Raw genomic sequence first — 12648 nt, 5'->3', positions numbered from 1 at the left:
TGAGCTTGGCAAGTTTATTGAAAACCCAGGAACACAGAGAGCAGTACAAACAGGCCCCTCACCCACCCCAGGCCTTCCTGGAGGGTACAGACAGAAACCCTCCGGCAGCAGCCAGGGCTGGGCCTCCCGCACACCACAACAGGGCGGGGCAGCCCGAGCGTTGCAGAGCCCACCTCTCCACCAGCACGCCCGCCACCCGCCTCGTGGACACACATGCCAGAGTTAAGCCAACAACCCAGGAAGAGAAGCAGCCAGGACATACGCCGCTCGGAGAAGAACCATCTCAGGGGACTTAGGGATCCTTTGGGCCACCGAGGACTGTGGGTCCTTCTGGGTCAGGAAGAGAAGGAAAGAACCTTCTCCTGCCAAGGAAAGGAAGAGGAAGGAAGCAAAGGACAGTGGGCTAAGGGTGCCCGCGGTGTGGACAGTCAACTCTCCAGTTTCCAAGTTGCTCCAAAGCCATGGATGGTGGTGGTGCCCAAACACATTCTTTTTGGCTTTGAACGGTTCCTTTTTCCCCTGGCGCCCTGATTTTGGTAATTGTATTGAATCTGCATTTCTTGATGCTGTTAGCTGGATGGTGGGGAGTGATCCAAAGGAAGGAAATTGGGAGTCAGGGAGAAGCCCGTCTAGGGGGTGCTGTGGATGGAGTGCTTAGCTGGCGACAAAATCCCCCCAGAGGATGGTGGCCAGGCAGAGCAGCCCTTGGGGCGGGGAAGGAGAGCTGAATGTGGCTTCCTGGCAGGAGTGGGGGTAGCTGGAGACCCCTCGGGCTCAGAGTCCAGGTGCTTTGGGGACAGAAGCAGGAGACATTGAGCTGGTTCTTCTCTGGGCGGTGGCTGGCTGGGGCTTGCATCTCAATATTTGGTTCTGCGCGAGGTGGTGGTGGTCACGAAGCGGACGCTGGAGCTGCGGCTGCTGCGGCCCCCGCTACAGCTGCTGAAGCCCCCCTCGGTGGGCAGCGGGCAGGGGACACTGGGGGCGCAGGCGTCGCCCACCAGCACCGAGCACCCCCGGGAGCCAGTGCTCAGCAGGTCGCCACTGGACCGGATGCTGCTGCCGCTGGAGAAGGTGAGCCCACTGCGCGAGAGGGTGGAGCTGGTGACCAGGGACTCAGGCCCGCATACCACGCCGCCCCGGGAGCTGCTCACGGCTGCGGGAGGAAGAAACCATCAGTGGGGCTGCCATGTCCCTATGCTCCCTGCTGCGGGGGAGGGGAGGCAGGACTGGTGGCCCCAGGGGGTCCTTATTTCTACACAGTCAGTGCCTACTTTCCCTTCTCTTGTCTCGGTGCCTCAAAGGCTGTGACTCCAGTAATGTCAAACACTCAGATTAAAATGGAAGAATTCACCCAATTCCCCAGGTGTTTGCATACAGCTATCTGCTGACTATCATTTATTTGTGGCTGGGTGGTCTGAGGGAGGCGTGAGCTGGACTTTCCAGACAGCTGGAGCAGTAGCCCGGGTAAAGCCCCGGGCTTCTCTCCCAGTTATATCGAGCCCCTTGGTGCTCCCCACGTTGCCCCTCCAAGAGTCCTCGTCAGTTCTGTTCAGCCGCTGATGGCTCTGCTCTGTAGCCCTGTGGTCTCTACTGGGCACACCTCCATGCCTCGGGACCCTAATCCGACTAAATTTCGCTTAGACATGCCCCGCCTGTGGAGGGGCCCCCCCTCTTCTTCCCAGAATCCTTCTCGCCACCTGTGACCTCCACTCAAGCTTGACCTTCTGCAGAAAGCCATTCCTTGCGGCTTCCCCCTCTCTGTGGTGCTGTCCTCTGACCACATGAAGCTCTGACCATCTAACCACCCAGCTTAGGCCTCAGTTTCACCACACATCTGCATATATTTGTGATTGGGGTCAGAAATCTGGGTTTGACTTCTGGCTGTGCCACTGACTAGCTCTGCGACTTCTGGCAATTCACGTATTTTCTCCGAATTAGCAAAAGGGAGATGCACCAATGCCTAGGCACCCCCCCCCACCCCCCACCCCGACCTCCGGGCTCTGAGGATTAGGCAGACAGTGGATAGGACTCATCTTATCAAGAAGACTGCAATTCTAGGGAGCAGGGCTGGGGCTCGCCTTCTCTGTGTCCCCACCCGGCAGTGCCCAGCACAGCATGCTCTGCCTGGCAGCAGCCGGGGGACTTCTGCTCAGCCTTGTCCCATCCCTCGCCATCTCAGGGGGTGGGCGTCGGGGAACTCCTTGGCACAGGCCTTTCACTTCCCTCCCTGGCCTTTGCCCTTGAAGGGCAAAGCCACTCAAAGCAAAAAGGCTGCCTCTCTTCCGGAACCCTCTCCCACCAATAAGCCTGCAAACCCTCGCCATCGCTTAGCTCTGGGGAAGGCGGGCTCTGCGGAGATCTCAGACCTGGGCTAAGGGGATGCTCCCCGTCCAGGGCCCAAGGTGGTCCCTGCTCCCCTGACTGTCACAGCCAGCCCAGCCATGGGCTCCTGATCCCAAGGTGGGCCTGAGTTTAAAGGAAATTGGAAGGGCTCCAGGAGATAAATGGGAAGAGGAAAAGACTTAAGTTTCTTACATATGTTTACTGGTCCAACACCTTCGCAGATCCTGGAGAGAGAAAGAAACAAGTCAGCTCACAGTGGGGGTTCTTCCCTGGAAACCTGCTTGCTCTCAGAAGGGCTTTTCCGCTGAGTGGACAGTGTGGACCAGTGGCTCTCACCCCTGGCCATACAAGCTTCTGGGGAGCTTTGAAAAACTACGTGTTCCTAGACCCTACCCCAAAGCTGTTGAATCAAGATATTTCAGGAAGTGTGTTATTACTATTATTTCTAATCAGCTAACCAATCAAGAAAAACTCCTTAGGATTCTGGGGCAGCCTGTCCTCAAACTTGGGTTCAGCAGGCACAGACCTCCAGCATTCTTCTAAAACCCTGCCAAGGGCAGAAAAGCTACTGTCACCTCCAGAGACCGCTTATTTCAGAGATTCACCTGGGCCCCTCCCCCACTTAGTCTCTCGCGGTGTCTGAGTCTGACCCCTAGCCCTCCCGCTGCCCTGAGAGCGCTCACCGGATCTCCTCGCCCTCCAGCAGGCGCCTGTAGGTGGCGATCTCGATGTCCAGGCCCAGCTTGGCGTTCATGAGCTCCTGGTACTCGCGCAGCTGCCGCGCCATGTCCTGCTTGGCCTGCTGCAGCGCTCCCTCCAGATCTGCCAGCTTGCACTTGGCGTCGTTGAGGGCCGCCTCACCCTGCTGCTCCGCCTGGGCCACCGCGGCCTCCAGCTTGACCCGCTGCCAGGGGGAGGGGGCAGTTGGCAGGTGGGCTTTAGCAGGGACTAGGGGAACCCCGGGGGCGGGGGGCGGGGGGAGAGGCTAGAAACACTGGCCTCTGTTGGTGGGGACACAGCCTGGTGCCAAGTCAGGGATGGAGCCCACGGTGGCTGCTTTCTGCGGGATTGTGATCCTATAGTTCGAGGTCGCTAGCAGGTAGGGCATTGCTTTTCTGCTGTTTCCATCCCCACTGATTTTATACTTCCTGATTTCTGCTACTCCAAGACCCATGGGGTCCAGAGAGTAAAGCTATTCTTTCTGCTTCACCTGCCTCTCTAAGTTGGCCCCAGCCTTTCCTTCTATATGGGAGACTCCTTCCCTTTCACATTTTCCTCCTCCAGGAAGTCTTCCTGGACTAATCCCTCAATTCCTTTGATCCTGGGTCTTGGTGGTCTCCCCATGTCTTCAGACTTGGGGCTCCCCAAAGCTTGGGGGCCCTGCCTGTCCTCCCTTTGGGGCTTTCTCTCCTCTCCTTTGCCCACCTGAGCCTTAGCGTGCTCGATCTCCGCCTTCAGCCGCTGGATCAGGCGAGTCAGCTCATTGATCTCATCCCGTGTATTGCGCAGGTTGTCACAGTGTTGGCCAGCTGTCACCCGCATCTCTTCATACTGGGGGGGAGAGAAGATGTTCCGAGGTTTCAAAGGTTGGGTCAAGACTACATCCCCAACTGAGTTGGGGGCCTCAGACCTTCACTGAGTCCACTCCGCAGTACTCGAGTCTTACCCAGGGCTGCTACACCCCTTCCCAGCGCCCCTGCCCACCTTGGTCTGGTACCAGGCCTCAGCATCAGCCCGACTTCGCCTGGCGACCTCTTCATACTGGGCCTTGATTTCGGCAATGATCCCGTCAAGGTCCAGGTCTCTGCTGTTGTCCATCTTCACGATGACTGATGTCTCTGAGATGTGTGACTGCAGCAACTGGATTTCCTGTGTCGGAGGATCAGCGAGAGAGAGGGACTCAGAATCCCCTCAGTGTCCAGGACTCTGTATAGTGTCCCCAGGATGCAGTGTCAAGAGCAGAGAGCATTGCTCACTTGTTCAGACCAAAGCAATGGAGCAGACTATCCAAACCCAGGGCAAAGAAAGAGATGACGGAGAACCATTTCTCTTTGACTTTAAACATTTCTTATATACTTGGAGACCTCGCTTTAACCCCCAACTTTGCTTAGGTGACTATTAAGGCCAGGCGGGCCTGGGGCCTCGGAGGAGGGATGAGAGCCATGCTGGGGCTTAAACTCCTCTTTGGCTTATCTTCAAAGTGGCTGTGCTGGTCATAGATCATTGAGAGCTGACAATATTTTAGGACATGGTGGTCTAGGAGTTCCTATATCCCAAGTCCTTAATAGAACTGGGGGTCTTGGAACTGGCCTGTGAGGTGAGGGCTCCAGAGGAGCTTTTTCAGCCTTTCCACTCAGAGCCAGGCATTCAACTCTGGCAGGGTCTGCCCCAGACCAAACGGACCACTTATGGAGCAAAAGAGAGCAAGTTCTTTTGGCTAATCAGGTCAAATGCAATTTTTCTTATATCTCCTAGCAAATCAGTTTTCCAGAGTCTTCTCAGCAGATAGGAAGTCTAGACATTCCTAGACTCCAGTCTTTGATTGGCCAGCAAGGAGGCAGATCATAGATCCAAGGAGTATATTCATCGACCTGAGTCAGGCTGCTGAGAAGCCTGCTTACCTCACTTCTCCACCTGTAGACACATCGACACATAGGGGACATGGATTTGGGTGGGAGGCAAGATGCATGACACCAAATGTTAGAAAACAGGCCAGTCCAGAGGAAGCTCCCCGGGTGTCCGGGCCAAGCACTGATCTCCTTGGATGGCTCAGAGGGGAGGAGCCCTTACCGCCATGTAGAGGGTTTTCAGGAAGTCGATTTCCTGAATTAGGGTGTCCACGTTGGCCTCTAGGTCAGCCTTGTTTAAGAAAGCTGCATCCACATCCTGCATGAGAGAGAGAAGGATGAAGTGCTCATTACCTGTGCACTGCTTCACCGTCCCCCATTGGCAGGGTCCAGAGGTGGGTGGGAAGATCAGGCCAATCCCCACAGGGCCAGGCCAAGCTTTGGGATGGGTGGTGAAGGCATTGGGTGGAAATGCAGCTTAGTGACTCCTGTTCTTCTCCCCACTACAGCTTGAAAACTCCCCCAGGGGCTGCTGGACATTTCCTGATGCTTATTTAGAGGTGAGGAGAATCTGGATAATCCAAGATTCTTAAAATGTCCTCTCTTCAGACCTCTGCTTCACGAAGATCTGATCCTAAATAATCCGAGGTTGAATCAGAACTTCTAAGGGAGCCTGTTATGCTTTTGGGGGTTCCACTCTGTGTGAGTGATCCCAGACTCCACAGGGCTTCCCGGGCAGTCTCCTGGGTGTCTTGAGAACATTTGCCTGTCTGGAGGAGGAGTCTAATCGGCTCTGTCGCTCTCTCTTACCTTCTTCAGAGCCACAAACTCATTCTCGGCATTGGCGCGGAATCCTACTTCCTCTTCATACCTGGATGACAAGGATTAAGAGAGTGGGTTCTTGCCCTGAACTGAGAGCCAATTACTCCCAGCCCCACAGTGAGCCTCTTCTGCCCTCTCTGCCCCACCCAGAAGCATGGCGCCCTGTTGCCACCTATACGCTATCCTCCGCTCTGTCCCATCTTTAAGATCTTTATGAGCCAGTGGCCCTCAGTTTCTCCAAATCCCTTTTACTTTCTCCAACTGGATGTGGGGGTCTGAAAATCTGGACCACTGCTATGCTCCTCTGCTGGAGAAGACTTAGGGTCATTGTGCTTGACCATAGAGGAAGCAGGACCCAACTCATTGCTGAACCTGGGCAGTGTTCTCAAAATCAAAGGGTTCCTTTTTCTGGGGTCAACTACCCATTCCCACAGGCAGGATTAGGGACAAACAATGCCCAATTGCAAATCTCCTTTCTCTTCAGGACCCATGGACAGCCTTCTCCTCCTCCTCCACACATCACGGCCCCCACCCCTGTCTCCAGGCTGGGGACTGAAACCCTCATTCAACCCTGATCCTTCCAGCTCCTCTCCTCTGAGCTTGGCTGCTGCTTTGGGGATGAGCCCATGCCCGTCCTTGGTCAGGGCAGTTAGATGCCACTCACTTCTTCTTGAAACCCTCAAGGACATCTTGCAGGTGGTTCCTCTCAGCCTCGAACCGGGCCTGTTCGCTGGTCACTACGTCCAGCTGCCTCTGCAGGCTGGTGATGTAGTTCTCGAAGAGGGGCTCCAGGTTGCTCTTGGCACATTTCTGCTCTTGGAGGAAGCTCCACTTGGTCTCTAGGAGCTTATTCTGCTGTTCCAGAAACCGCACCTAAATCCACGGGGGCAAAGAAATAGTGATTGAACAGCTTGATAGGGTCATCTACATATTGACCTGTACTTGAGTTGGCTAGAGATGACTCTCAACCGTGTGTTGACATCGTTCTCTCCAGTAGGAGCTGGAAGAGCAGGTCTGTGAGTCCTCCTCACGCTCAGCCAGGATTAGCTACAAACAGAGGCTTTCAAACCAAAGCACTTCAGTACCATTTCCCCTTCTACCTTCTGAGAAGGGTATAAGCCAGTTCACCGCGAAGTTGGAGAGACTGATTCTGCCTGGGCTGGGGTTTTGCCTCTATCTAAAAGCTGATGTCAACAATCCCTGGCAGGAATGAGGAGCAGAGTAAAGTACCTATGGGGTGGGATGCGGCATTAGGGAGTGGGAATTCTCAGCTCGTAAGTCATCCCCACCATCCCAGATATTCCGTCAGCTGAGACTTGTAGGCTTGGAGGAGAAACTGGAGAGCATTTGCTCCAACCCTCGTTTATAGATGAGGAAACTGAAGCTCACAAAGGTTAGTTTCTATTCTCTGACACAATCACCACATTCCTGCCCCACGGAGACGTGGTTTGTGGGACGTCAGTTCCACATCACTGGTCTTCTCATCAGCCTGAAGATCAGGGACTACCCGAGGTGGTGCCTAACTCTTTCCCTCATTCCAGGCAATTTAGCTGAATCTTGGGTGATTGAATTCTTTGTTTTGTACAAAAATCACTCAGCTCCATTCACCACTTTCCTAAGCCTGAACAGATGTGGCCACCCAACCTCAGAAACTATGAAAACCTCAAGAAAAGCATGAAGACCTCAAGGATAAAAGCTTTAAACATATCCCAGCCAACACCTGGCCAAAGTCCTAATGTCTCTAGCCTGTTTGGGGGATATTTCTAAGTGACTAGGTGGTGGGTCTTAGTTTGTCCGGAGACCCTCAGACTTGGATGGGTGTTCCGCTTTCCTCCAGAAGACACAACCACTGTCTTAGTCTATCCCACTGCACAGCCTCTCCTCAGGCTTGTCCTTGCTCTGCAGCAGAGCCACCCAGAAACCATACTGCAACGCCTTTGGTTGACACCTGAAGGATCTGGGGTCAAGGTCAATGTCCCAGCACCCCAGTACATTTTAGCTCTCATCATCCAGATCCAGAGACTGAACTGTCATAGGTACCTTGTCGATGAAGGAGGCAAATTTGTTGTTGAGGGTCTTGATTTGCTCCTTCTCATCCCTCTTCACCCTCTGGGCATTGGGGTCAATCTCCAGGTTGAGGGGGGTCAGCAGGCTCTGGTTAACAGTCACTGCTGTGATAGATGGAGCCGCCGGGATGCCAAATCCTCCAACTCTGTAGCCAAAGCCAGGGCCGCCGAAGCCATAGCCAAGGCCACTGCTGACCCCACACCCCAGACCAGCACCAATGCCATCACCAAAGCCAAAGGCCACCCCACTGCCAGCACCAAAGCCGACTCCACAGCGGATGGGATGAGGGCCTACAGCCGCCATCCGGGGTGAGCATGATCCAAGGGTGATGACGCTCCGACTGCCAAAGCCGCCGACGCCCCGGAAGCTGGGCCCACTCCTGCAGGAGACAGAGCTGGCCCGGAAGCGGTTCAGGTTGGGGAGGGTCCCTGCTGAGCAAGAGCTGAAGTTGCCCACACGGCGGCAAGAGCTGACTCGGTAGGAGCGGCAAGACATGGTGGCTTCCTGGATGAGAGCAGAGGTGTGATTGCAGAGTGGGGCGAGCGGGAGCTGGGAGTCCTCTGAGGCTAGTGGATCCCTCTCACCCCTTTTATGTGTGTGGGGACCTGAGGACTGGCCCCATAAAAACGAAAAAAGCCATTTGGCAGCATTTATGAGCTTGGGGAGTTAGCAGAAACTCTTCAAGCCTATAACCTCCTCAGCAATGAGCTAATCACAGACACACCTATACTCCTCAGGATCAGGGCTATAACATCAAACCTATAAACATTAAAAACACATAAACACATAAATATTATGGTCCTATTGTTTCCCACAAGTCCACCACAATTGCCATTATGGGGACGTTAATTTGCTTTAGGCATAAATCCAATAGATTTTTTCACTGCAAGTGTGGCTAACCACCAGAAAGTTAGGGTGGTAACAGCTCCAGCAAGAGGCTTGCAAAGGACGCATCTACAGATAGAACCCCCTAAATAGATAGAGGGTGTGCAGGAGAGGGACGGGGCCTGCACAGCTCTGAGTAAGAAATGATATGGTGAGAATACAGTTTAATGCAGCTCTGTAGATGGGTTAAAAAATCCAGAAACCTTTGGCAGTGTTTCATCTATCCTCCATGAGCTTCTTTGGCTGTTTATGTAAGAGCTGAATCTTCAGTAAAGCTCTTTGGGTTACTGTAGACACATCTCTGATTTGAGACACTCAAAGGAGATTCATTCATTCATTCACCAATCATCAGGTGCCTACTCTGTCCCAGGCACTGTGCCTGGTACTGAGGGTACAGAGATAAAAACGAGAGTCTCTATCCTCACGGTGGTGGCGGAATATTAATCCAGAGGACTTCTGCCACTCAACACTTTTGTGGCATAATTTGGGGCCAAAGCGTGTCAATAATTTGGCCATGTGTCTGTGTGGAAAGTTAGCCACATGATTTTGAGCACCCCACATACAATTTAGGGCTGATCTGTAGTCTGGTCTATGTAGGTTCCTTGAATTGTTGATGAATTGTTGGTTAGGATAGAGAGACAAAAAGCAGATAGAAAACGAAAAGTTCTAAGTAACTGGGTATTATCAATATGGCAGGCTGCTGTTTAGCTTTTCTGTTCTAGTGTGTGACGTGGCTCGTCCCACCTGTCTTGTGCCTGGGGAGCTCGTGTTTGACTGGACCCTTGGAAGGGGATGAGTACTTTGGATCAGCTCACATCTTCACTATTTCCTTCCTTCCCAATCTCTATAACTTTTATCTCCTTTTCTTGTCTTATTGCATTAGCCAGGACTTCCAGGACAATGTTGAAAAGCAGTGGTGAGAGGGGACCTCTTCGCTTAGTCCTGATTTCTTGAGAAAGCTTCAAGTTTCTCACCATTAAGTATGATGTTAGTTGTAGGTTGTTTTGTAGATACTCATTGAGGAAGTTTCCCTCTGTTCCTGGTTTACTACTATTTTTCATAGACCCAGCTATCAGGTGTATGTCTAAAGGGGGAAGAAGTAGAAAAATGATATTAAGGGAAGACTGCTTGTGAAGGTTACTGGTGACCTTCATGTTGCTAAATTCAGTGGTCTGTTCTAGCCCTCATTTAACTAATCAGCACTGTTTGACTATTTGACATGACTAGTTGATCATTTCCTTTTCCTTGGAACACCCTCTTTTTTGGTTTCTAGGCATCCTGCTTTCCTGATTTTCTTGCCATTACTGGCTGCTTCTTTTCAGTCTTCTTAGCCAGTTTCTCCTCATATCCCCAACCTCTCCACTCCACAGCATCCTTGGGCTCAGCCCCTGGACCTGTTCACATCTTTATCTACACTCTTTCCCTTGGTGACATCGTACAACCTCATGACTTTAAATACTATCTATCCACTGATGACTGCCAAGGCATATTTCCATCCTGGACATTCCTTCTGTGCTCCACATGTATATTTTGATCAACATTTCTATTCGGATGTCAAATAGGCATCTCAACCTTAACAGATCCAAAACTGTTCTCCTAATTGTTCCTACTAAGTTTGTTCCACTTGCCACTATCCCTGCAGTAGCTTAGGCCAAAAATCTGGGAGTCATCCTTTATTCCTGTTATTCCATATCCCACATTTACTGCACTGGAAAATCCTACCATCAAAAGGTATCTGGACTCCTACTGCTTCTCACCACCCCCACTGCTACCACATTGGCCCGAGCCCCTCCTTTCTCATGGGGGCAGTTCAAGTGACCTCCAGCCAGGTGCCCTGCCTCCTCCTTTACCCCTTCAGTCTTTTCTTAACACCATAGTCAGAGTGATCCTTTTAAAACACGTTAGATCATGTCATTTCCGTGCTCGAACCCCTCCAGGGGTTTCCCATTTCACTCAGAGTAAATGCCATACAGGACTCGACAGAGTCTCTGCCCCCTCCCTTCACCTCTATCCATCCCACTGTCACCCCACCCTAGCCACCCTGGGCGCTTGGCTGTCCATCAGACGGGCAGGAGAACTCCTGCCCGGGACACTTTCCCATCTGTTGGTTTCTCTGCTGGGAACTCTTTTTCCTCAGATAACTGCAAGCCCAGGTCCCTTAATTCTTCCAGGTCTTCGTTCATACGTCACCCCCTATTTAAAGCCCCTCCCCCATACACCCCACATCCCGCTCCCTGCTTCTTCCCCTTCTTAGCAGTTCTTGCCATCAGAGAGCCTCTCCTGCCCGCTTGCTTGTTCCCTGCCTGCCCTCCCGGCTGGGGCACAGGCTCCAGAAGGCAGGCATGGTTGTGTGCTTTGTTCTTCCCGTGTTCCCAGTGCTCAGCAGAGCGGGGCCACGAGGTGGGCGGGCTATGTAGCTTTACTGAGTGAATGAACACACTGCAAAGATTAAAAGCAGGAGGGAAAAGGGGAGAAAGGAGCAGGGATGAAAAAGAAGAGGAATTCTGGCTCTAGGTTTCACAGATCTTTCGGGAAGAGAAGTCTCTAGTCTCCAAAATGGAGAGGAATGGGCCTGAGGATGATCGCGGTGCAGGAACTCAAGTGCTCACAGAGGACCAACCCTCTTTGCCCTCCAGCTCTGGCCTCTTGGGCTGCTGGACGAAAAGGCATCCCCTCCACCAACGCCAGGCAAGGGGATCCAGGAGACTGGGAAGGGGCCCCAAGGCCCCTGTGGAGGTGAAGGGGGAGGGGAGCAGGAGGAACTCCAGTGAGTGGAGTGTGCCTGGCCGAGGGCGGAAGAAGTGACACGGCCCTCTGAGTCTCACGGACCGGGTTCAATCCCAGTTTTCCTACCTGCCAGCAGGGTTACCTTGGACGGCAGGGTGGTGTCAGGGCTCTGCTCTGGGCACAGGCGATAAGGGGGCTTGTCTGAGAGCATTTAAACACAATAATACAACCAACTGAACATCGGTCTGCTTTTCATTATCACTGTGCACCAGCCCCTCTGAACAATGTTAGTCAGCAAACGCTCCCCTCCACGGTACATGATGACCTGGGGGAGCTGCTTAACTTCTCTAAGCCTCAGCTTCCTCGTCTGTAAAGTGGAATGATACCTACGTCAAGGTACAGTCACGCGCCACAGCACGACACTTCTGTCAGCGAGGGACTGCACATACGACAGTAGACCCATAGGGTTAGTACCATGCAGCCTAGCTGTGTAGGAGGCTAGACTATCCAGGTTTGTGTGAGTACACTCTATGATGTTTGCACAACGACAAAATCGCCTAACGATGCGTTTCTCAGAGCGTAGCCTGTCATTAAGTGAGCCACGTCTGTACAGTGAGGATTAACTATGAAAGTGTTTGCGGTGCACACTGCGTGGGCCTGGCGTGGTTCTTGTTGTCCATTTCCTCCCCTCGCTCTCTTTCCTCCCTCCCTCCCTCTCTCCTTCTCTCTGCCCCTTCCCCTCTCTTGTGCACAACCCTCCCTTCACTTCTAAGCAGTGGGCCCTGTTCCCCTCCGGCACCCCACCTCCCTCCTGAGCCCGCAGCTGTGGCATTCATTACCCATCAGCCATTCCTGGGGCTGTCCCTAACCTGTCTCGGTTTCCTCCAACCCTGACCAGGCTGGGTAATTGGGACCAGTCAAGCGTAACCCCTGCTCTGGGATGAGGCACCACCATCAGCAGTTTTCAGTTCTGAGGCATTGTTTCGCCAGGTGATGCATAGCACCGTCACTTACTAGGGGTGGCAGGTGGGGAGGGGGGAGGAGTTGCCCTGGAAACACCGGGTGGAGGTTTTGCTGCCCTGACAGTTTCTTCTTCCTGTTGTCACCCCCAGATCTGCCGGCTGCGCCCAGCGACAGGCTTCACCGGGCCACCGCAGGACAGCTGCTGGCTCATGGGGATGCTGTCTGCCTAGCGGGGAGGAGGAAGAACGGCTGACGAGGGGAGGGGAGGGGAGGG

The 12648-nt window shown here is 53.2% G+C and overlaps 1 protein-coding gene across 1 annotated transcript; it reads right to left on the bottom strand.

Annotated features, from left to right (window-relative positions):
• Positions 1-8369, bottom strand: KRT84 (keratin 84). Its single transcript, XM_046677286.1, has 9 exons — positions 7773-8369; positions 6397-6605; positions 5721-5781; positions 5134-5229; positions 4048-4212; positions 3769-3894; positions 3027-3247; positions 2536-2567; positions 1-1153 (listed from the first exon to the last, which is right to left on the bottom strand). Exons 1-9 carry the CDS (start codon positions 8292-8294, stop codon positions 858-860), a joined length of 1728 nt encoding a protein of 575 aa, XP_046533242.1. The 5' UTR covers positions 8295-8369; the 3' UTR covers positions 1-857.
• Between the last annotated feature and the right edge of the window lie 4279 nt (positions 8370-12648).

Source organism: Equus quagga, chromosome 1 (assembly GCF_021613505.1).
Source record: "Equus quagga isolate Etosha38 chromosome 1, UCLA_HA_Equagga_1.0, whole genome shotgun sequence".
In the NCBI taxonomy this organism is placed as follows: domain Eukaryota; kingdom Metazoa; phylum Chordata; class Mammalia; order Perissodactyla; family Equidae; genus Equus; species Equus quagga.
Note: the sequence above shows the minus strand (reverse complement) of the source record. Positions and strands in the feature narration are given on the sequence as shown.

Bases quoted from the DNA above. Each gene is read 5' to 3' on its own strand.
- KRT84 (XM_046677286.1), bottom strand. From the start codon at position 8,294: ATGTCTTGCCGCTCCTACCGAGTCAGCTCTTGCCGCCGTGTGGGCAAC. The intron at 3,248-3,768 runs GTGGGCAAAGGA...TCCCCCTGGCAG, and splicing joins TCGAGCACGCTAAGGCTCAG to CGGGTCAAGCTGGAGGCCGC. The intron at 2,568-3,026 runs GTGAGCGCTCTC...TTCTCTCTCCAG, and splicing joins CTGGAGGGCGAGGAGATCCG to GATCTGCGAAGGTGTTGGAC.